This window comes from Anguilla rostrata, chromosome 2, assembly GCF_018555375.3.
Source record: "Anguilla rostrata isolate EN2019 chromosome 2, ASM1855537v3, whole genome shotgun sequence".
NCBI classification, from domain to species: domain Eukaryota; kingdom Metazoa; phylum Chordata; class Actinopteri; order Anguilliformes; family Anguillidae; genus Anguilla; species Anguilla rostrata.
This window is the reverse complement of record NC_057934.1, coordinates 72,036,350-72,060,510: the sequence shown is the minus strand read 5'-3', so window position 1 is coordinate 72,060,510 and position 24,161 is coordinate 72,036,350. Positions and strand designations below refer to the sequence as shown.

The following is a 24,161-nucleotide window of genomic DNA, read 5'->3' as shown; positions in this document are numbered from 1 at the left end:
AACACACACTCTCGCACAGTATCTCTCTCATTCTCTCTCTCTATCTAACACACACTCTCGCACAGTATCTCTCTCATTCTCTCTCTCTCTATCTAACACACACTCTCGACAGTATCTCTCTCATCTCTCTCATCTAATCACACTCTCGCACATATCTCTCTCTTCTCTCTCTATCTAATCACACTCTCACAGTATCTCCTCACTCTCTCTCTAACACACACTCTACACGTATCTCTTCATTCTCTCTCTCTCCTAACACATCTCGCAGATCTCTTCATCTCTCTCTATCTAACACACCTCTCGCACAGTATCTCTCTCATTCTCTCTTCTACAACCTCTCCAGTATCTCTCTCATTCTCCTCTCTCTATCACACACTCTCGCACAGTACCTCTCATTCTCTCTATCTATACACCTCTGCAGTATCTCTCTATCTCTCTCTATCTAACCATTCCACAGTACTCTCTAGCACAGTATCTCTCTCATTCTCTCTCTCTATCTAACACACACTCTACAGTATTCTCTCCTCTCTCTCTCTAACCACTCTCACAGTACTCTCTCATTCTCTCTCTCTCTATCTAACACACACTCTCGCACAGTATCTCTCTCATTCTCTCTCTCTCTCTCTGTCTGACACAAGGTCAGTGTCCCCCTGTGCACGCCAGTTTATGTTCCAGCCGCAATTGCAATGCCACAATTTTAACAAGCTGTTTACTTTTCTTAATGACGCCATTCATGTTCTGAGGGATTCTTTACCCTCGTAAACCACATTATGTCAGAAATAACAAGGCACGCCATGAAGAATTAAAGTCCCGTTTTCACATTGTGCCAGTTTCCAAATAGCTATAAAGAAAACAATTATATTAAGAGAGGTAAAAAAAAAAAAGATCAAATTAAATACTGAGGTGGATCAGTAGTCTCCTCACTGGTAGAAGTGTGGACACACAGACACTAAAGCTAACCATTAGGTAGGCAATGAATAATGCAGAGAAAAAGCAAATGATAACAAGCCAAACCTGCATTGTGTTATGTTTAAGGAGAAAACAAAACAAAAAAAAAACTTAAAATATGTCATTCATTAACCGTAATTGAGCAAGAGATTGGTTGGAACACACAATCTCATATCAATTCAATTCAATTCAATTCAATTCAAAATGCTTTACAGAAAACATTACAATGTACATAAACTACAACACAATGCCATGAATAGTAAACAAATGAGCACATGACAAATACATACGAATACATAAACTAAGAATTATTAGATGAAGAATAATAATTCTCTTTCTTACTCTCTCATATCTCATACCTCTCTCTCTCTCTCTCTCTCTCTCCCTCCCTCCCTCCCTAACACACACATACCCAATATCTCTCACTCTTCTGTAACACACACACACACATTCTCATGTCTCTGTCAATAACTCTCCCTCACTCTCTCTCTAATACACATCTCACACACTCTCTCTAGCACACACATAATCTCATTCTCTCTCCAACACACTCACTCCCATACACTCGCACCCTCTCTCTTCCTCCTCTCTCTCACACACACGCTCTCACCCACTCAATCACACACACTCAGTCACACACACACTCTCTCCCTCGCAAACTCTATCACACACACACTCTCTCACCCACTCGATCACACACAGTCACACACTCTCTCCCTCGCAAACTTTATCACACACACACACTCTCACCCACTCGATCACACACAGTCTGTCTCACTAACTCTCCATCACACACACACACACACACACTCACCCACTCGATCACACACACACTCTATCACACACATACACGCTCACACACACACACCCACTCACTCTGTTCCACACACTCACACAGAGAGACTCACACACTCTCACTCACTGTATTCCACACACAGACTCATTTACACACACACACACACACACACACACACTCCCACTAGCTCTCTATCACACACACTATCCCACTCTCACTAACTCACTCTCTATTCCACGCACACACAAGCACACACACACACACACACACACACACACTTGAATTATTTTCTTGAGACTACACTCGCAAGGTAAAACAGGACTAAATGTCCTCAGAGCAGAGGTGCTTCCAGTACACACACACACACACACACATACACACACGTTGCCATGGGTTTCCTCAGCAGGTGTATCAGGTGCAATAGCAACGATGTTGGAAAGCACACCGATATTACGCCAGCGTGCGACTCCATCTGGACTCAACGCAGTCTGGACTCAACACAGTCTGGACTCAACACAGTCTGGACTCAACACAGTCTGGACTCAACGCCATCTGGACTCAACGCCATCTGGACTCAACACAATCTGGACTCAACACAATCTGGACTCAGCACAATCTGGACTCAACACAATCTGGACTCAACGCCATCTGGACTCAACACAATCTGGACTCAGCACAATCTGGACTCAACACAATCTGGACTCAACGCCATCTGGACTCAACACAATCTGGACTCAACACAATCTGGACTCAACACAGTCTGGACTCAACACAATCTGGACTCAACACAGTCTGGACTCAACACAATCTGGACTCAACACAATCTGGACTCAACACAGTCTGGACTCAACACAATCTGGACTCAACACAATCTGGACTCAACACAGTCTGGACTCAACACAGTCTGGACTCAACGCATGAGTGTCACCGTTGGCACGTCAAGAGGTAAAAGCAATTTCCTTCAGCATCACATTAACAAGGTAATTCAGCCAAATGATAGATTGTCCGTTTTAAGCAAGGGGCACCTCGGATGTGAGCCATTGATTCCTGGATTGCGTGATACAGATACAGATATGGCTCGCGGTTTACGGAGAGAGAGCACGTGCACACACAGGCCGCCTCGCCAGCAGACGCACAACCCGGATTCCACAATCCAAACGCACCGCTTCAACAGAACGAACGATTCAACAGCATTCAAAGATGTTTACAGTGAAATAGAAAATTAAGTCCGCACGCTACTTTTTTTGTAATGAATCCATGCACAGACAAATTAATGAACAAATGAACAAATGAATGAATGAATGGACAAATGAACGAATTAATGAATTAATGAAGCGCAACATTTTTTTCTTCACAAACGCAGCAGGGTACGTTTGTTTTTAAGTCAGATTTGGGGCTGTCGGGTGGAGTAAGCACCACGGGCACCAAATAAAATCCATGCCAGTGCCCTGCAGTGGGTGGCGCACAGCTGGAATGGCCCCAGGGACATATGGGAGGGATTCAGCCAGAGGGGGACGGCAGGGTTCACTGCTCGAGTGACCCCTGTCAGCACCGGTACGATTGGGTCTCCTCCACCCCTACTCTGCACACGCGCGGCTTGCTGTTGCGGTGTGAAAAGAAGCAGCCGGCTGTTTACGCTGTGCTTCAGAGCAGAACTGCGAGCGGTCCTCACACTCCCGAGCCAGCTGCAGGGGCCACGTTTGAGCACGCGTACACATACTTCGCGAATTGGACCAAATGTGGGTGGGATTGGGGATGACAATTAAAAAAATAAATAAAAAATACATTTTTAAGTTAACGGCAAATGCTGATCGAATCCAGCTCTGTGTTTCCTATGAGAGAAAATGACATTAGAGTTAGAGCCACATGAGTTACAGCTTAAAGCAAACCGTAATCCCAAATGCTGTGATTGAGCTGCAGGTTACTGCCCCTGTTTACATCGCACGTCACCGGCCGCACACTTCAGCCAATCACAACGCCATGCTGTCCTCAGCCAGGCACACTTCAGCCAATCACAACGCCACGCTGTCCTCAGCCAGGCACACTTCAGCCAATCACAGGCTAACGCCACGCTGTCCCCAGCCAGGCACAGCCAATCACAGGCTAACGCCACGCTGTCCCCAGCCAGGCAGAGCCAATCACAGGCTAACGCCACGCTGTCCCCAGCCAGGCACAGCCAATCACAGGCTAACAGCATGCTGTCCCCAGCCAGGCACAGTCAATCACAGGCTAACAGCACGCAGTCCCAAGCCAGGCAAGCCAATCACAAGCTAACAGCATGCAGTCCACCAGCCAGGCACAGCCAATCACAGGCTAACAGCAACGCAAGTCCCAGCAGGCACAGCAATCACAGGCTTGACACGCAGTCCCCAGCCGACACAGCCAATCACAAGGCAACAGCAGCAGTCCCAGCCGGCCATCAGCCAATCACAGGCTAACGCCACGCTGTCCCCAGCCAGGCACAGCCAATCACAGGCTAACAGCACGCAGTCCCCAGCCAGGCACAGCCAATCACAGGCTAACACCACGCAGTCCCCAGCCAGGCACAGCCAATCACAGGCTAACAGCATGCAGTCCCCAGCCAGGCACAGCCAATCACAGGCTAACAGCACGCAGTCCCCAGCCAGGCACAGCCAATCACAGGCTAACAGCACGCAGTCCCCAGCCAGGCACAGCCAATCACAGGCTAACAGCACGCAGTCCCCAGCCAGGCACAGCCAATCACAGGCTAACAGCAGCAGTCCCCAGCCAGGCACAGCCAATCACAGGCTAACAGCAGCGTCCCCAGCCAGGCACAGCCAATCACAGGCTAACAGCACGCAGTCCCCAGCCAGGCACAGCCAATCACAGGCTAACAGCACGCAGTCCCCAGCCAGGCACAGCCAATCACAGGCTAACAGCATGCAGTCCCCAGCCAGGCACAGCCAATCACAGGCTAACAGCACGCAGTCCCCAGCCAGGCACAGCCAATCACAGGCTAACAGCACGCTGACAGGACGGCTAACTCATTACGGGATCGATGCTCCACAGCCCACAAAGTGCGAAACTCTCACCACGTCCCCGAGTCTGTGAACGGAGGAGAGGCTTTCAGGCTCAATGGAGGCAGTAAAAAAAAAAGGCCGCAAATTGATCCCATTCGGTTTTTACAACTTGAGCGGCAGAGCGATAAAATTTCCTTCAAGGCCACAGCGGCGAAGCATCAACACCTTAAATTTCCAATTTCATACAAACTTCATAATGTGACTTCGCTGCTTGTGCTCTCTCTATCTCTCTCTGGGTTACCACAGCAGCACAGTGTGTGTGTGTGTGAGAGAGAGTGCGTGTGTGCATGTGTGTATATGCGTGCCTATGTATTTTAGGTGTGTGTGTGTGTGTATAGTAGGTGTGTGTGTGTGTGTGTGTGTGTGTACAGTAGGTGTGTGTGTGTGTGTTCTGCACTCACTCTGAAGTCGATGCCCACGGTGGAGATGAAGCTGCCAGCCAGGAAGGCCCCATCTTTGAAGCGCACAAGCAAGCAGGTCTTCCCCACGCCTGAGTCCCCCACCAGCATCACCTGCAGAGAGAACCACAGTGACCTTTAACCTCTCCCACCAGCATCACCTGCAGAGAGAACCACAGTGACCTTTAACCTCTCCCACCAGCATCACCTGCAGAGAGAACCACAGTGACTTAACTTCCACACATCACTCAGAGGAACCAGTGACCTTTAACCTCCCACAGCATCACCTGCAGAGAGACCACGACTTTAAACTCTCAGCACTGTGCACCTGCACAGAGAGAACACAGTGACTTAACCTTCCACCAACTGCAGAAGAAAGTGACCTTTAACCTCTCCCACCAGCATCCATGCAAGAGAACCACGTGACCTTTAACCTCCCACAGATCACCTGCAGAGAAACCACAGTGACCTTTAACCTCTCACCCACCAGCACATACAACCTGCACAGAGAGAGAACAGTGACCTTTAACCTCCCCACGACACCTGCAGAGACAACCTTTAACCTCTCCCACCAGCATCACCTGCAGTGACCTTTAACCTCTCCCACCAGCATACCCAGAGAACCCAGTGATTCTTCACACATCACGCAGAGAGAACCACAGTGACCTTTAACCTCTCAGCACACCCAGACATCCCCCTCAGCACACTGCAGAGAGAACACAGGACCTTTAACCCTCCCACAGCATCACTGCAGAGAACACAGGACTTTAACCTCTCCCACCAGCATCACGCGTGCCACCCACCAGATACTGCAGAGTGACTTTACCTCTCCACCAGCACACCTACAGAGAACACAGTGACCTTTAACCTCTCCCACCAGCACACTGACACCTCTAAGAACCAAGTGACCTTTAACCTCTCCCACCAGCATCACCTGCAGAGTGACCTTTAACCTCACAGCATTGAGAGTGACCTAACCTTCCCACCAGCTCATAGCACGACTAATACAGTTAGAGAACCACAGTGACCTTCACCCTCCCACCAGATCGGCACAGTGATCCAGTGCTCCTAACAGCACCCACCGGAGAAACACCCCCACCACAAAGCTGCATAAGTGAACAAGGCCCTTCCGTTATTAAAAACCACTCTTTCAATCTTTTATTTATTGCCGGGTCACACCTGGTGCCCGGCGGCTCCCTGTGCCCACTCCAGTGTGGACGGCCTCTCCCCACAGACTCAGCAATAAAGCCCACATCTGAGGCACTGCAGCATTCACGAGCCAAAGCAAATTACAACTCTGAATAAATTCCCAGAAGCCTTTAGAACAGAAAGCCATGCACAGAAGTCCTGTTACCTAAAAATCACCACTGGAGTGATGGTCCAGTCAAGCTTTACATAGTGCCTTCCATGATTTCTTTGTGTGAAATTAGTGTTGTATTATTTATTTTTGCATGGTTCCAAAGTGTATTACATACAGTCACTGCACTTTAAAAATAATTATACGTAAATATGTCCCAAACGTCATGGTGACCAGAATGGGGGGCTATGTATAAATGTGCTGTAATTTCTACATGGTGAAACCAAAACGTACAAAATCCCCTTTAATAAAAGCTGTGAATCTGCACTTTAACCGTATGTGAATTGTTCATTTACAAATCTGAAATTGAAAATAGGAGTACAGAGCCAATCAAGAAAAAAATGTCTTCGTGCCAAACGTTATTGACGACATTGTACATATATTGTGAGGTCCATAATGTTTGGGACAAATACTTTTTTTTCTTTCTTTGGCACTGTACTAAACAATTTTAGATTTATTTATTTATTTTAATTGGTTTATAACGTGAACCAGTCAAAGAGCTAGGCAGGTCCATGTCTTGAACCAATCAATAATTCCAGTCATTTTGCAGATTGAGCTGGTGACGCCGGTGGTGTTGTGTAGGTGAATCACCCGTGCCCACGCGCCCCCAAATCGGCAGTGGGGTTAGCGCACCAACAGCGCTGCGGTTACAGGCCATTCCAAACTAGCGTGGGAATCGGACATGCTCAGCCCCCCGTTGGGCACCCAAATGTATAATAAATAAATAAATAAAACGGAGTGTGCTGATTAGACCGCTTCAGCCAGAGGAGCGATCTAATGAACTTCAATTCAATTACATTTTATTTGTATTGTGTTTTTACGGAGAAAATGTGATAAAGCCACTGAAAAGAAAAAAAATGGGCAAGACCGAAAAAGAAAAAAATCAGGGAGGTAATAAAAATAAAAATAAACAAGCACACCAGTGGGGAGAAAAACCGAACAGATGGTACAGTAGCTAAATCTGGAGTGAGAACCCACCCTGGTCTCTCTCACACCAAGACTAACTCGATGTCAAGCTGGGGAGGGAAAGCTGGTGACGTGAGGGACACGGAGAAATGGAAAAATAAGCGAGGTGAACAGCCCTGGATCTCACCAATTACTCAATTCAAAAGCAAACGCGGTCGCACGTTGACGCTTCCGTTGTTAAGTCAGGACGGGGGCAAAGGGAGATGGGCTCGCGGCGCCACGGCAGAGACGGACAAGCTGCTCAGACACCTGGGAGATTTCTCAATCCAAAGAGACCTGAGGGGTTCTGTCCGCCCCGCGCACATACGATTCCCTCGTGCAGAGCCGCGCGCTGTTTCTCCGCAACAAGACAACATTGATCACACGCCAATTTGGGAGGGACACGCAACTGATAATGGGCTCCATCCGTTTATTTTCGGCGCCTTCCTGAACGGCTTGTAGAAGAGGCGCTTCTTTTTTTACTCTCCACACGTGCGTCTGTGCGCACGCTGTGATGCATTAAAAAAAAAAAAAAAACGCTATCCTAACAATGCAATAATGTTGGCATAATCAGGAACAGCCCACAGTTAGTCATTTTATTAACGTTTGACGCGCTTATTTTAAAAAACAGTTGAAACGACTATAATGCAACGTGGACTACGTATGCTGAAGGAAAATGGTCACTTTTCCATTACGTACTTCTGACACACATAATGTTAGAGTAAGATAACTGCTGGTTAAAGCCGACAAACTGTAGTTGTGGACAGACGAAAGGAATTTAATTACCAGGCATGCCCTGAGCGCGCCAAAATAAATACTAAAGTAAATATAAAATAAACGTTAAGTAACTTAATTAACAATCAAGCCCTGAATTGAGGAGCACACGGGTTAATAACACTGGCGTGCAAACCGAACTTCTTAACCACTCCAAGATGAGAGCGGTTTATCTTACAGTTGTCCGATATGACAACGGTAAAAAATAAAAATTAAAAATAATAATAATCTTTTTAAAAAATCTTCAAACACAGGTGACTGGACTGCTAAAACCTGCCGGGCAACGCTAATGGCACTCACTCCGCGAGTGCAGGTGATGCCTGCGCGAGACGAGGTGGCGGCAGTGACTTGGAAAAAGTGCACCTGTTTCTCTGTTGGAAAGAGAGGAGGAGGAGGAGGAGCTGGCTGTACTCACACGGCGATATCCTATTCCTATGGTCACGCACCCGACCATGGGCAATGCCGTACTATACTCACCTGATAGCAAGTGCTGGGGAAAACTCTTGTACTCACGGTTGAGTAGGCTACAGCCGCGGATAACACCTAGTACTTCTTGAAGCGTTTGCCGCGCCGTTTCCGAATGACCCTGACAAAACTCTACTACAGCAATGGTGCATTGAGCACAGTGAATTACCAGATGCATAAATAAAGTCCTCTCACCTTAAAAGCGAGGTCGTAGAACTCCCCGCTGTTGCTGAGCGAAGGTCGGCTGGGGTGGACCACGCCGTTTGAGAGAGCCTCGGTCCCGGGGGTGCCTTTGCCGCTTTTCCCGCTGTCTTTACCTTTCGCGGTGGGGCCACTGTTGCTGCTCTTGCCTTTGGCAGTCTTCTTCCTGGACATGGTTCGCACGGGTTTCGGGGCAATGGCAATCTATAAACTCGTTTCAGGAAAAATAAAAATAAACCGGCGCACAAAGATGTTGACTTTTTCCCCCGCGTCAACTAAATACGCTAAAATATATTTCTCAGACTTAAAAGGAGGTCGTAATGCAAGAGTTTTAAAGACTGTACTTTTCACCTGTACGTCAGCGTCATGGCTGTGTGGACGTATCAGTCCCACTACAATATTGGAGCGTTCTTGGCACTTTTCCCCGTGCCTCGTCCGCCACGAGCCGAACGTACTGTTTACTTCCCCAAAGCCTTCTCAGCAGTGTTGATTCAGTGCAGGTAAGGTAGCGCTGTCAGTATTGGCTGTCCGTTCGATTTTTAGTAAAAAGCGACGTCTTCGGGGGGAAGAAAAAAAAAGTCCGCACTAGCTCCACGAGCCTCTGTTCGAAATACCCTACGATCGGGAGTTGGAGCATTAACAGAAAAAATACAAACCGCGGCACCTTGCGCAGCGGGGAGGAAAGCTCACATTTGGAGAGCGCTCAGACTACTTGTTGGAACCAGGGTGGTTTAAAGGTGCAGTACCGCTTTTTTACGATAGCAATGACTTTTCCCCCAATCAAGCGAGAACAAACAGTCAAAATAACGCTTTAAAATGTCTTCAGTATACGCAGGCTTTCTGAAATTGTGATTGCGGGGCATTTATCGTTCTCTAGGTCTTTGGTTTTTATGCCCTAAACCACGCGTACGGAGAGCATGTGCGTGTTACACCTATTGGGTAATAAATGTAGCTATGGACAGTCCCGTTCCTGGTAGAGGCCAGTCTGGAGAGGGCGTCTCTCGTTTTTCCTTCAAAATAAAATAATTTAATGCACATCAATTTGCATAACATGTGTTTATTCTTGTTTCAAGAGGACAACGTCTACATGCGTTCACTTGTGCCGTGAAGTAACACAGTTTATATAACCGCCAGAGTCCTGCTAACCCAGAGCCTCGCTGGCCAGGGGGAACAGCTTCTGTAAATATGAGAGCAATCTGAGCTTGCCCACGCAACGTTAACCGTGTTTGTTGGTGCCGTTAAAAAGCATTCGCACTCCCCCCTGCCTCGCCACCAATTCAATCATTACATTACCGAGTAGCATTTGATCACACCTCTTTCTGTTATAACAACCTCCACTCTTCTGGGAATGCTTTACACTAGATGGTGGAGCATTGCTTCAGGGATTTGCTTCAGTTCAGCCAGAAGAGCATTAGTGAGGCCGGGCACTGATTGGCCGATTAGGCCTGGCTCACAGTTGGCTTTCCAACTGATCCCAAAGGTGTTGTGTGGGGTTGAGGTCAAGGCTCTGTGCAGGCCAGTCAAGTTCTTCAAAACCATTTCCATACGGACCTCGCTGTGTGCCTGGGGGTGTTGTCATGCTGAAGCAGGAACGGGCCTTCCCCAAACTGTTGGGGAAGCACAGAATCGTCTAGAATGTGATTGCATGCTGTCACATTTGCCTTCACTGGAACTAAGGGGCCTAGCCCAAGCCACAAAAAAACAAACAGCCCCAGACTAAGCGGTGTCCATATACTTTAGGTCATATAGTGTATTTTAGCCAGTGATCAATGGTCATCACAGGGGGGCCTTGCGATGAAAAAATGGGGAACCTCTGATTTATGTGACCCCAACACCAGAATCTGTCCCTCCTGAAAGGGGGGGATCTGATCTCTACACTGCTTCCAGAACAGGATGAGGGAGAGACACGCCCACCCTGCCGAGCTCACTCGCACCCCTGCACCCGCTGGAGCCGTGCGAATAACGACCAGCATCAACACCGTTATTACTGATATTATTATGATTATGATTATGATAATAATAATAATAATCACCGGCTGCAGCACAGCTTCTGTTTATGAGCCAGGTCACGCCGGCTCGGACAGAAACGGGCGTCGGCCGGTCTCAGGCTCTCCCGGCGCCGTCGGCCAATCAGCTCCCGGCTCCGGAGGCGCTCAGGACTCCCGCTCCCAATCTTTCTCAATCACAGCCGCGCGCGACAGGACGTGCAAATTTACAGGGCTTTACCGCAGCAGACGGATTATTTATGTTCCATTTTTCCTTTCTGACGCGTCACACCGAGAGGGGTATAATGACATTGCGGGGAGGAGGGGGGGGGGGGGGGCAGGGGTGTGCAGGGCGGACGGCTTATTACAGTTTCTGTTTGCAAATAATACGAAAATAAAACAAAAATGACAACAGACACACGGGCGGCAGCAGCAGCAGCGGTGTGTGTTATGGGAAAGAGCCGTCGAACAGAGGCATGCTGGGTACTGACAGGTCACTGGCACAGATCCTACAGACTCACCAGATGTCCTGCTCCAGTGGTCAGGAGACAGCGCTGCCAATGATAAAGACCCAGTGCGATCTCTCCCCTTTGCCCCTTTGCCCTGTTCATTGAGCCACATGATACAGACATACAGGCGGCACGGTGGTGCAGTGGGTAGCACTGTCGCCTCACAGCAAGAAGGTCGTGGGTTCGAATCACGGCTTTAGGCCTTTCTGTGTGCAGTTTGCATGTTCTCCCCGTGTCCGCGTGGGTTTCCTCCCACAGTCCAAAGACATGCAGGTAGGCCAATTGGAGACTCCTCTAAATTGCCCATAGGTATGAGTGTGTGTGTGTGTGTGTGTGAATGGCGTGAGTGCCCTGCGATAGATTGGCGGCCTGTCCAGGGTGTATTCCTGCCTCTGCCCCCCCCCCCCCATGACCCTGCCCAGGATAAGCGGGTATAAGCGGGTATAGATAATGGATGGACCCTGCCCAGGATAAGCGGGTATAGATAATGGATGGACCCTGCTCAGGATAAGCAGGTATAGATAATGGATGGACCCTGCTCAGGATAAGCGGGTATAGATAATGGATGGACCCTGCTCAGGATAAGCGGATATAGATAATGGATGGACCCTGCCCAGGATAAGCGGGTATAGATAATGGATGGACCCTGCCCAGGATAAGCGGGTATAAGCGGGTATAGATAATGGATGGACCCTGCTCAGGATAAGCAGGTATAGATAATGGATGGACCCTGCTCAGGATAAGCAGGTATAGATAATGGATGGACCCTGCTCAGGATAAGCGGTATAGATAATGGATGGACCCTGCTCAGGATAAGCGGTATAGATAATGGATGGACCCTGCCCAGGATAAGCGGGTATAGATAATGGATGGACCCTGCCCAGGATAAGCGTGTATAGATAATGGATGGACCCTGCTCAGGATAAGCGGGTATAGATAATGGATGGACCCTGCTCAGGATAAGCGGGTATAGATAATGGATGGACCCTGCTCTGGATAAGCGGGTATAGATAATGCATTTCGTCATGACGTAAAGTTTCGAAAATCAAGAGCTGGAGGGGCGATAAGGCATGTCAGTTCCTGAAACTTTTCTGCGTCTTGGCAGCTAACCAAACAAGACGCGCTGCTGATCTCATAAAACATAAACGCCGCGTTAACTACGCTGTAAACACGCTGTCTCCAAAAGGCCACGTCGAGCGATTCTGCCGTCCGTCCGCAAGAGAATAACAAACGTCTTGGCTGGCCCAGCAGCGAGGCGGGAGCCTTCGGGATAAAAAAAAATGAAATCAACTTTCAATAACAAATTATTTTTTAATCTGCTCACTATCACAGTATTTGTTTCCTTTGGTTCTTGGTATACATCCGTCTTAAAAAAGGATGATTTCGTTTGCACAGGGTTTTTAAGAATGTGGAACTGAAGATCTGGTGCCTCTTCAGAATCTGTGGTGCTGATTGGGCACCCCGTCGGCTTCCCTGTTCCTCCAGCTCCGCCCCCCCGTCCGTGCCATTGGCACACGGAACACCACTGCCATCAAAGATGTCACACTGTACCGAGAGGGCGGCAGCCTCCACACACTCCGCGCCCCAGAGCTACCGAGTCAGAGACAGGAGCGCACAAACACATTCACCTGCCTCAAGGTCGGTCCAAGCCACAGCCGCTGATTCTAAATGACTCAAATTAGCATTTTGTATCGGGTCTGTTTTTTCTTTTTTTTTTGTGTAATCAGCTTTTCACAGACGCAGAGAGAAGGACGGCAATCTTCAGTGGCAAAAAAAAATAAATAAAAAATTACAGGACAGATACAGGAACTCTCGAGCAGATTCAGGAAATGGGGGTGCCACCTCTAATTATGAAAGGGGAACATTAATGGCTGCGGGGAAGGGCAGGGAAAGGACTTTAAGGCCACAGTGGTCACAGCATCTCAGGTGTCCAGGTGTGCTCCGTGGGGGCGGGGCCTCAGTGGACGTCTGGGTGGGGCCAGTTGCGAGACTGGAAGTACTTCCTGAGGCCGGCCAGGTCCACGGGGGGGAAGTAGGCCCCCAGGCGCTTCCGAATCCACCATTTCCCCTGGGCCGCGTTCGCCCCTCCTGGCTCACTGAACCGGTACCTGAAGTGCTCTCCTCGAACCCACCTGCACCAGGGCAGAGAGGGAGGGAGAGGGAGGGAGGGAGGGAGGGAGGAGAGAGAGTGGGAGGGAAGGAGAGAGAGAGAGGGAGGGAGAGAGAGAAGGGGAGAGAGAGGGAGAGGGAGGGAGGGAGAGAGAGAGAGAGATGGAGGGGGAGGGAGAGAGAGAGAGAGACAGAGAAAAAGAAGGAGGGAAAGAGAGAGAGAGAGCTGAGAATTTGAAAGATTGCAGGAATTCAGTCAAATATTACCTGCATGTGACACCAATAACCACCACACGAGGGAGCTAATGTGCTGCAGAAGTAAACTACGGAATGATCAGAAACCAACCAGCGAGGTCCCCCCTTTCTCTGAACGCTCCGCACTTCAGGGCTGGCAAACGTTATGAAGACTCTGCTGAGTGGGAGTCTGCTACACCGTAATGAATACTACATTAAATCACTCAGCAGAAATGTGTCCTGAGTGACTCATAAAACGAAGACAGTTTCGCGGTACGGTAAAAAGTTCAGCCGCGATAAAGGAAGCGATAAATTGAGCCGGCGCAGCCTAGCGAGCAGATCTGTGAATTACGAACCTAAAAACGAAAAGTAAAATCCTCCTCAAATGCAGGGGCAGCGAGATCAGAGGAGTCTGGTAATGAGCGTCATCACTCTCAAATCCTCACTCTGAAAACACCTGCACCTGAAACAGCTGGAACTGCTGCACCTGAGACACCTAGAACAGCTGTACCTGAGACATCTGGAACACCTGGAACAGCTACACCCGAGACACCTAGAACAGCTGTACCTGAGACATCTGGAACACCTGGAACAGCTATACCTGAGACACCTAGAACAGCTGTACCTGAGACACCCGAAACACCTGAAACATCTGTACCTGGAACAGCTGTACCTGAAACATCTGGAACAGCTGTACCTGAGACACCTGAAACATCTGGAACAGTTGTACCTGAGATACCTGAAACAGCTGTAACTGAAACCTGCAGCTGTGGTCCCACTCCCTAACTGACCAAGGGGAATGGGGAGCGTGGTGGCTGTGATATTATGGGGGTGGGGGGGAAGGGGGGGAGTCCATGTGCTGGATTAGGCAGTCAGCTCTGGGAGATGGACGGTGAGAGGGGGCAGACGTGGGGGGGTATGGTATTGGGGGTGCAGTGGTACAGCTGGCTGACTTATGTTGACACGGAGGGATTGGACAGTTATATTTTTGGGAAGAGAGGGGTGGACATAGAGGAGGGGCGATTAGGGGGTGCAGGTGTGTGTGTGTGGGTGTGGGGGGGGCACAGGGCAGGATACACACATGCAGCTGTCCCTCACACCCCTAGTCTTCCGCACATCAGCACTTTGTGTGACCCCCACAAGAGAGGGGGTATTAGGATCTTAGCCCCCCCCCCCGATTGCACCGGCCACACTCCACTAACACTCCCCCCTCCAAACCCCGCCCCCCGACAGCTGAGATTGGTCACAGAGCGCCTGCAGCTGTCGCCCCCGGCAACAGCCGGGAGTTTGAGAGGGAACGCTGAAAAGAGACGGGTATTATAGCTGAGCTGAGGGTGTGTGTGTGTGTGTGTGGGTCTGTGTGTATGAGTGTGTGTGTGTGTGTGTGTGTGTGTGTGCGTGCGTTTGCGTCTGTGTGTGTGTGCATGTGCGTGTGTGTGTGCGTGTGTGTGTGTATACGCGTGCGTGTGTCTGTGTGTGTGTGTGTGTGCGTGTGTGTGTGTGCGCGTGTGTCTGTGTGTGTGTGTGTGTGTGTGAGTGTGTGCGTGTGTATATACGCGTGCATGCGTGAGTTGGGTGAATTAAAGAGGGGTTGAATTTATTAGAGAGGAGGTGAGTGGGGGAGTGATGGTCCTGATAGAAAAGAAGGACAGAGTGGATCAGCGCAGGGTGTGTACTGCTAAAGAGTGCAGTGTGCAAAAAGCACCCAGATCCTCAGCTATGTGTCAGTTTACCCAGAATTCGTAAAATGAAAACCCGTTTCTGATGTAATGTGGCATTCAGTACGAGCAAAAAAACAAGCCGCTCATTCCACATCAAAAGTACCTCATTACACACAAAGCACATCTCTTCACGCTCGGGCAATTTCAGTTTAGGCTGGAATGGAAGTCAGCACAGACAGGCTGACACGCGGGCAATAGAGTCTGCATTTCCTGCACCTGCTGTTCCTCCTGGGGCCACACTCCCCCCCCCCCGGGGTCTTACAGCACGTCCTTCCCAAGACCCCCTGGATAACAGGTTCTGCTGAATGCCAGAGATGTGATGTACCACGGTATATCGCAATGTAACTTAATGTAATGAAAACTATCGTAATGTAAAGTAACATAACGTAATGAAGACTACTGTAATGTAACTTAATGTAATACAATGTAATGTAATGTACTGTAATGTAACATAATGCAATAAAATATATTCTACTGTATTGTAATGTAATGTAACTTCATGCATTATAATGCAACATTATGTAATGACATGTATTGTAATGTAACATTATATAATGTAATGCAACGTAATGCATTGTAATGTAATGCAATGTATTCTAATGTAATGTAACGTAACAATGTAATGTAACGTAACATTATTTAATATAATGCATTGTAATGTAATGTAACATACTGTATACATAAAGGTAGTCCAGGACCAGAGCTGAGAATCGCTGGTCCAGGGCACCATCCAAACCTCCCTGGAGGAGAACACACATCACAGAGAGCTAACCCGGAGGTTAGGCCTGCCATGGCCCAGAACCTGTATGGGGTGTGACTCACCTGGGCGTCGCCCTGCCCTGGAAAGGGTTGTGCTGGAGGAGGGAGAGGATGGAGGAGTCATTGGCCAGCAGTCTGCCTGCGATGTGGATCACCCACTCATTCTGCTCATAGGTCTGAGGGAGACAATAAAGATTATACCACAGAGCAAAGCTACAGGTTACACCCAGACACACAGAGCACAGCTACAGGTTACACGCAGAAACACAGAGCAAAGCTACAGGTTACACACAGAGCACAGCTACAGGCTATACGCAGAAACACAGAGCTAAGCTACAGGTTACACCCAGACACACAGAGCACAGCTACAGGTTACACACAGAGCACAGCTACAGGTTACATGCAGAAACACAGAGCAAAGCTACAGGTTACACACAGAGCACAGCTACAGGCTACACACAGAGCACAGCTACAGGTTACACGCAGAAACACAGAGCAAAGCTACAGGTTACACACAGAGCACAGCTACAGGCTACACACAGAGCACAGCTACAGGTTACACCCAGACACACACAGCACAGCTACAGGCTACACACAGAGCTCAGCTAGAGGTTACACCCAGACACACAGAGTACAGCTACAGGTCACACACACAGAGCACAGCTACAGGCTACACCCAGACACAAAGAGCAAAGCTACAGGTTACACACAGAGACAGAGCACAACTACAGGCAACACATAGAGTACGGCTACAGGCTACACACAGAGCACAGCTACAGGCTACACACAGAGCACAGCTACAGGTTACACACAGAGCACAGCTACAGGCTACACACAGAGCACAGCTACAGGCTACATGCAGAAACACAGAGCAAAGCTACAGGTTACACACAGACACGCAGAGCAAAGCTACAGGTTACACACAGAGACAGAGCACAACTACAGGCAACACACAGACACATAGAGCACGGCTACAGGCTACACACAGACACATAGAGCACGGCTACAGGCTACACACAGAGCACAGCTACACATAACATGTAGACTCAGAACCTAGCTACAGGTTACATGCAGCTCACAGTGGTCTCGCACACAGACAGGAAACACAGAGATTTTGTGTCCGTCTGGCTCTCGTTGAGAACGCACAGATGACTGGACAGGATGTCCAAGCCCCCATACAGAGAGCAGAAGCACGCAGAGCTCTGCGCGAATGATTCATACGATCACCGGATGCAGGGCAGCTCTGCGAGGCCCACTTTATTTTCCCCACTCCACACATTTCGTTATATTTCCCCGTGTTTTTCCCGCACGCAGTTCCCCTCTTTTATTACGGACGTGTGGGCCTGAGGCTCCCCTTCATCTCCGAGGCCCTCGACGGCAGCGCCCAGACTGGAGCGAGGCCCACCTTCAGACACCCAGAACCAGTGTGACTACCGAGGGTCAATTTCAACACTGCAACCCCCCCTCCCCCCCCACCCGCCGCCCCACCCGCCCCCCTCCCCACCCCCACTCACCCCCAGGCCTGACGGCAACTGGGGTGCACTTTAATTTTAAAACAGTGCAATGGCTGTGCGTTTGAGGGGTGCTAAAACAAGATGAGGTGTGTGTGTGTGTGTGTGGGTCTCTCTCTCTCTCAAGCACGCCTAAGAGAGTCGTAGCAGGTCTCAAACGCAGCCCCTTAAAGAAAGAGCATAGCGCAATTCTCCCCCTGTAAAACAGGGTGAAATGGCTAATGATCAGATTTAGGCACTGGGACTGAGATCAGGAAAACCATCATTAATTTAAATGACTTTTGTGGTTTAAAAAGGTGGAACACAACCCCTCAGAACAGAACTGCAAACCTGGTACTATGAAGAATGGACAAATTTTACCTTTGACTTTGACTTGGAGCAGCTCTTACCTAAAGTTTTGACTTCCTGTACTCCTGACCAGTATGGTTTGACTCCCTGTACCTCTGACCTGTAGTTTTAACTTCCAGTACCTCTGAACTGTAATTTTAACTTCCTGTACCTCCGACCTGTAATTTTAACTTCTTGTACCTCTGACCTGTAGTTTTAACTTCCTGTACCTCTGGCCTGTAGTTTTAACTTCTTGTACCTCCGACCTGTAGTTGTAACTTCCTGTACCTCCAACCTGTAGTTGTAACTTCCTGTACCTCTGACCTGTAATTTTAACTATCTGTACCTCTGACCTGTAGCTGTGATGGGGACGGGGACAGGGGGCGTGGCTCCAGCAGGCCCCGCCCTCTCACCTGGAAGGCAGCGAACCACATGAGCCAGTCCAGCCGGTAGTGGTAGGGGGAGATGAGGCAGGGCCGGCGATGCAGGCCCCCCGGTTTGCACATGAACTCGTACTCCTCCCACAAGGCCGCTGGGTCAGCGGGGTCACTACTGAGCGTGCCCTGAAACACCACCTCAGTGCGCTCCTTAGTGATGCTGCAGAGAGGGGGGAGGGGGGAGGGGGGAGATGAGGGAGAGAGAGGGGGGAGAGAGAGAGGAGAGAGAGAGAGAGAGAGAGGGGGAGAGAGAGGAGGGTGGGCAGGGAGAGAGAGAAAGTGAGACAGAGGGCGAGAGAGAGGGAGAAGGGTATGACATTGTATATATTGTTGAAAGCAGCAGTGTGGTTTGTTTTGGGTTTGGCCAGTTTTGGCAAAGAGAGAGGATACACATTGGTGGGCCACAAGTACAGAATTTACATGCTTTTTATTTATTAGCATATCTGCGCACATCTGTGCATATACTTCTGTGTAAGTCTGCATACTGTGTGTGTGTGCATGCATATGTGCGAGTCAGTGTTTGTATGTGTATGTCTGTATGTGTATGAGTGAGTGTGTGTGTGTGTGTGTGTGTGTGTGTGTGTGTGTGTGTGTGTGTGTGTGTGTGTGTGTGTGTGTGTGTGTGTGTATGTATGAGTGTGTGTGTGTGTGTGTGTTTATGTTATGTATGAGTTTTGTGTGGTGTTTGGGGTGTGTTGTGTGGGTGGTAGATGTTCATCGTGTCTGGGCTGACAGTATACGGGAGCTGTTTAGGACATCAGCCCTAAATCGACAAGTATAACAAACAGCACACTGTGAAGGGCAATACCTGCCCAAAGCCCAGTAGTGTTGACATCCAACGACTGTGTAGAACTCAAAGCGACACGCTAGGTTCATCACCTTGCTACTCAGACTGAGCCCAGGTTCATCACCACGGGAACGCTCAGGTAACCAATTATGGAACCCACGAGACACTACTAACCCAGCTACTGCCAGCACCAGCATACCTGAACACAACACCACAACCTTGCTCCAAACCAGATACGCGACTATAAAAGAGTGAAAGAAAAACTAACTACTCACCTAGAACTCCAAACCCAGCCTTACTGTAAAACTCCATACTTCACCTTAGAACTCCAAACCCAGACTTACTGTAGAACTCCAACCAGCACCTTACAACTCCAAACCCAGACTTACTGCAGAACTCCAACCAGCACCTTAGAACTCCAAACCCAGACTTACTGTAGAACTTTAACCATCACCTTAGAACACTGTACATAACCGTAGAACACTGTACATCAGCTCAGAACACTGCGCATCATCTTATGAATGTGTAAACGTGTTCTTTCATAATCTGGGCCGTAGGACATTTTAGGAGCCAACTTCCATTCAAACACTGTCAGCACTGCCAGCGTTCTCTGTCTCCACACTTCATACAGTCATTCACACGCGCGCGTGTGTGTGAGCGCGGCTGTGATGGGGAGCTGGGGGGTGGCTGGTGGGGTCAGTGGACGGGCAGGGCTTAGGGCAGAGACAGCTGGAGGCCCGTGCCCCCCGTGCCCCCCCCCCCGGCCCACCAGCTGGGTGCTGATGTCAGCACAGCATGGGCAGAGGGAGTTCCACGCAGATCAGACCATGTGCTCCTCGCTCAGTCACTAATCCACCGCCCTCAACCCACAGCTGCTGGGGCTTTGGGGCTGTGTCACACACACACACACACACACACGGACATGCACACACACACACACAACACACACACACACCACACACACACACACACACACACACACACACACACACACACACACACACGGACATGCACACACACACACACACACACACACACACACACGCACTCACACACACACACACACACACACACACTCACGCACACACACGCACACACACACGCATGTACACACACACGCACACACACACACACACACACACACACACACACACGCACACACACACGCACACACACACGCACGTACACACACACACACACGGATATGCACACACACTCACACACACACACACACGCTAAACACAGGCACTGTATCGAGTTACAGGCAAACACCTCCCTAACTCAATTATGAGACCCCAAAACCACGTCAAAGGGGTCCGTATAATGTGGGCGCGGCCGAAGAGCGGTTCCGGGGAGGGGGGGGTACTCCGGCTGGTATGGAACATTTCATCACACAAGACCCCGACATCTCCACACCACACCCCAAATTTCTCCCGCTGTTAATTTGCCTCACTTTTGTGTCCAGCAAACAGAATCTGAGCCAGGGAGGGCGTTGAGTACACCCCACACTGTCAGCGAGGACCGGTCGGCTCGACCCGTCCTCGTTTGGGAGACGCGTTTGGCGGAGCAAACAGCGTCTTTGAAGGCCGACCGGCTGCAGTCGGTTCTGTGAGCGTAGACGGTGAGACACGCCGGCCACACTGACGGGCATCACCGGCCGCTGCTTATCCGCCCAGGTACTGCTCACACCTGCATGCTGTTCTCACCTGCGTGCTGTTCTCACCTGCGTGCTGCTCACACCTGCGTGCTGTTCTCACGCACACCAGGCACAGTCAGCGATCAGCAGGACCGCCCGGAGCGAAGGGACACGCTTCATCACCGGCGAACGAGGACATGACGTGACCTTCGTCACCGAGAAAGCACCTCGCGCCAGGACGAGCCCGTCGAACGCGGAACGCAGAGCTGAACACGGGCCGCTTGTGTGCGGACGTGGAGCCGGAGTCTGGCCAGGTCCGTACGAACGTCCTCAGACCAAAGCTCCCAGAGCCAACAGAGACCAACGCTAATCATGCTAACCCGAGACCCCCCTATTTCTGTGACTAACGTCTGGATTCCTTTCTTTCGTCTCCTTCTCGTCTTTTTGTCCCCCCCCCCCCGTCCCCCCGCCCCCTTCCCCGCCTCCGGTTTAATTCAAAACGCAGACGCCAGAGTGAGATCCGCAGAATTTCATTTTATTTATTTTTTTACAGCCGTTTAATGGAGCGATCGCTGCGCAGAGGCCTTAGAAAGCGTTAGCGAGCCCACTGGGGCCTATTAGACAAACCCTAAACAAACCGCCCTCCCACTTCCAATGACATACTCAATTAATTACCCTCTCGTTCTCCGTCCGTCTGTCTGTCTCTCTCTCTCCCTCTCTCCTTGCCTCTGTCCTTCCCTCTCCCTCTCTCAACCTTTCTCCCACTCCTCTCTGTCTCTTGCTCCCTTCCCCCCAGCTCTCTCTCTCTCTCTCTCTCTCAGGCTGAGCTCTGTGGGGTGAAGTCTGTATTAATAAAGGCTGATTAAACCGACATTAGGCTCAAATGCTTCCTGTAGTTCTGTTTATGAAGGACACACTCGTTTCAGCCTCTCCATAATGTTGCCACAAATCCAGCAGGGTGGTGGGGGGGTGGGGGGCGAGGGTCGAAGGGGGGGGGGGGGTGTATGTGTGTGTGTGTGTGTGATTGAAGTCTCAGGTTTCCCATGTGACCGGCCACTAAGTTTTACCTCCATGGGGGCAGCTAGGAGCCATGTGAGGGGAGATTTCCCAGACAGCAGAGGGGCAGTTACCCAGACAACAGGGGGGCAGGTACCCAGACAACAGAGGGGCAGGTACCCAGACAACAGGGGGGCAGTTACCCAGACAACAGGGGGGCAGTTACCCAGACAACAGGGGGCAGTTACCCAGACAACAGTGGGGCAGGTACCCAGACAACAGGGGGGCAGGTACCCAGACAACAGGGGGGCAGTTACCCAGACAACAGGGGGGCAGGTACCCAGACAACAGGGGGGCAGGTACCCAGACAACAGGTTTAGAGGCAGGGGAAAGTTGGGGTACCTCTGGTTTAGAGGCAGGGGAAAGTTGGGGTACCTCTGGTTTAGAGGCAGGGGAAAGTTGGGGTACCTCTGGTTTAGAGGCAGGGGAAAGTTGGGGTACCTCTGGTTTAGAGGCAGGGGAAAGTTGGGGTACCTCTGGTTTAGAGGCAGGGGAAAGTTGGGGTACCTCTGGTTTAGAGGCAGGGGAAAGTTGGGGTATGGCTGGATTCGAGGCAGGGGAAAGTTGGGGTACCTCTGGTTTAGAGGCAGGGGAAAGTTGGGGTACCTCTGGTGTAGAGGCAGGGGAAAGTTGGGGTACCTCTGGTTTAGAGGCAGGGGAAAGTTGGGGTACCTCTGGTGTAGAGGCAGGGGAAAGTTGGGGTACCTCTGGTTGGTGCTGGCGTACGCCCAGCAGCTTCGTCGCTCTGGATCCGGCGGACGGCCTGCTTAGCCCCGCCCTCCGATGACCCGAACAGGAAGCCCAGCGCCGCGTCATCGAAGCAGGCCAGACTGGGCACGATCGTCAGCCAGTTCAGGAAGCTGAGGTTCCCGCTCACAATCAGCGTCACCTGGGCAACACGCAGGAAGTGACCTCAGAACCCTGTACAGAAAGAACCTGATAACCTCGCACGTCAGGCCGACCTCAAAGAACTCAATCAACCACACGTCCGTCACATCAAATAAAGTTAAAATTTAAATGTTATTTTCTAATATATAATACATACAAGTATTAAAAATGTTACGTGGATGAAACTGAATCAAAACTGAGCTGTTGCTTAAGTCTACTTCTTAGTACAGTGAGAGGTACTTTCACACTGAACCTAGATCTAAGCCTTTGGCACAGAAAACATTAAAGCATACCTGCACTCACTGTTTCAGCCTGAAAAACAGATCAGAAAAATGCATTCTGGGCTGGGTGGAGTCGCTGTGTCCAAATCACTTGCATAAAGTATTGCATATGCAAATTATTAGTATAATGTAGACCAGGGATCAGCAACTCACGGTCCTTGAGGGCCAAGAACTGCTGGTTTTCCACCCTCCCTTTACCCGGGAGTCAGGTGTGAAGACAGTCCGGCCAATCAGTAGCACTGATTACCCGGGAGAAAAGAAAACCAGGGCTGGATTTGGATTCGAGGGCCAGAGTTGATGATCCCTGGTGCAGGCTCACGAAACACAGATCAAACTGCCAAACAAGGCATTGCAGGTAATATATGAACCAGGATTCAGCTACCGCAATGGCCTACTTCTCACCTCAAATGCTCTCAGGAACGTATTCTAGTGGAGTGTTTAGGTGGAATATGAGGAATGTGAGAGTTAATGTTTCGCCATGTTTCTCCGGTTCGAACAGCGTTGGGCCGAAACCAGTCTAGCCAATCAGGCGCCTGCAGCGTTCCATCAAATCAAAAAGTAAACGGATGAATTTGTCTGACTGGATATCGCTGAGATATCATGACCGGAGCTGGGCTAGAGTGGAACGCAGAGTATTGTTCAAACGTCTGAGGACAGCCAAGACGTTTTTGACCATTTTTTTCCCCTGATAAACTGATGTTATTTCAGAAATGGTGAAATACCGGCATGGATTAAATGTTTAACTATAAAGCGGCCATTTAAATATGTTTATATCTAAAGCTAGTAATGTAGGGTATAACTTACCCTTTGAGTGAGTTACACTGGCTTTTAATGTGTTTCCGGAGGCATCGCTACACTGCAGTGATAACGGTGAGCCACTAGGTGGCAGTCTCACTTCAGACAGCCAAGTTGAAATGTATGATCAGTCATCAACAACCGTTTTGTTTTTAAACTGTATATAATAGCCATTGGTAGCCTGCGATGATACGCTTGACA

At 49.8% G+C, this 24,161-nt stretch overlaps 2 protein-coding genes across 2 annotated transcripts in view; both read right to left on the bottom strand.

Moving 5' to 3' along the window:
• The window catches only part of LOC135249100 (ras-related protein Rab-26), a 66,622-nt gene extending 54,429 nt beyond the window's left edge, over nucleotides 1-12,193 (bottom strand). Inside the window, exons 1-4 of the mRNA XM_064324374.1 lie at nucleotides 10,643-12,193; nucleotides 9,277-10,597; nucleotides 8,920-9,091; nucleotides 5,187-5,297 (exon numbers count right to left, since the gene is read on the bottom strand). Coding sequence (XP_064180444.1) covers nucleotides 5,187-5,297; nucleotides 8,920-9,091; nucleotides 9,277-9,293 — 300 coding nt within the window. The 5' untranslated portion in view covers nucleotides 9,294-10,597; nucleotides 10,643-12,193. The remainder of the gene's footprint in view (nucleotides 1-5,186; nucleotides 5,298-8,919; nucleotides 9,092-9,276; nucleotides 10,598-10,642) is intronic.
• A 517-nt stretch (nucleotides 12,194-12,710) lies between these two features.
• The window catches only part of lmf1 (lipase maturation factor 1), a 55,138-nt gene continuing 43,687 nt past the window's right edge, over nucleotides 12,711-24,161 (bottom strand). Inside the window, 7 exon segments of the mRNA XM_064324375.1 lie at nucleotides 12,711-13,551; nucleotides 16,306-16,418; nucleotides 18,494-18,677; nucleotides 19,326-19,408; nucleotides 19,411-19,470; nucleotides 21,213-21,220; nucleotides 22,669-22,885. Of these exon segments, the coding sequence (XP_064180445.1) occupies nucleotides 13,377-13,551; nucleotides 16,306-16,418; nucleotides 18,494-18,677; nucleotides 19,326-19,408; nucleotides 19,411-19,470; nucleotides 21,213-21,220; nucleotides 22,669-22,885 (840 nt within the window). The 3' untranslated portion in view covers nucleotides 12,711-13,376.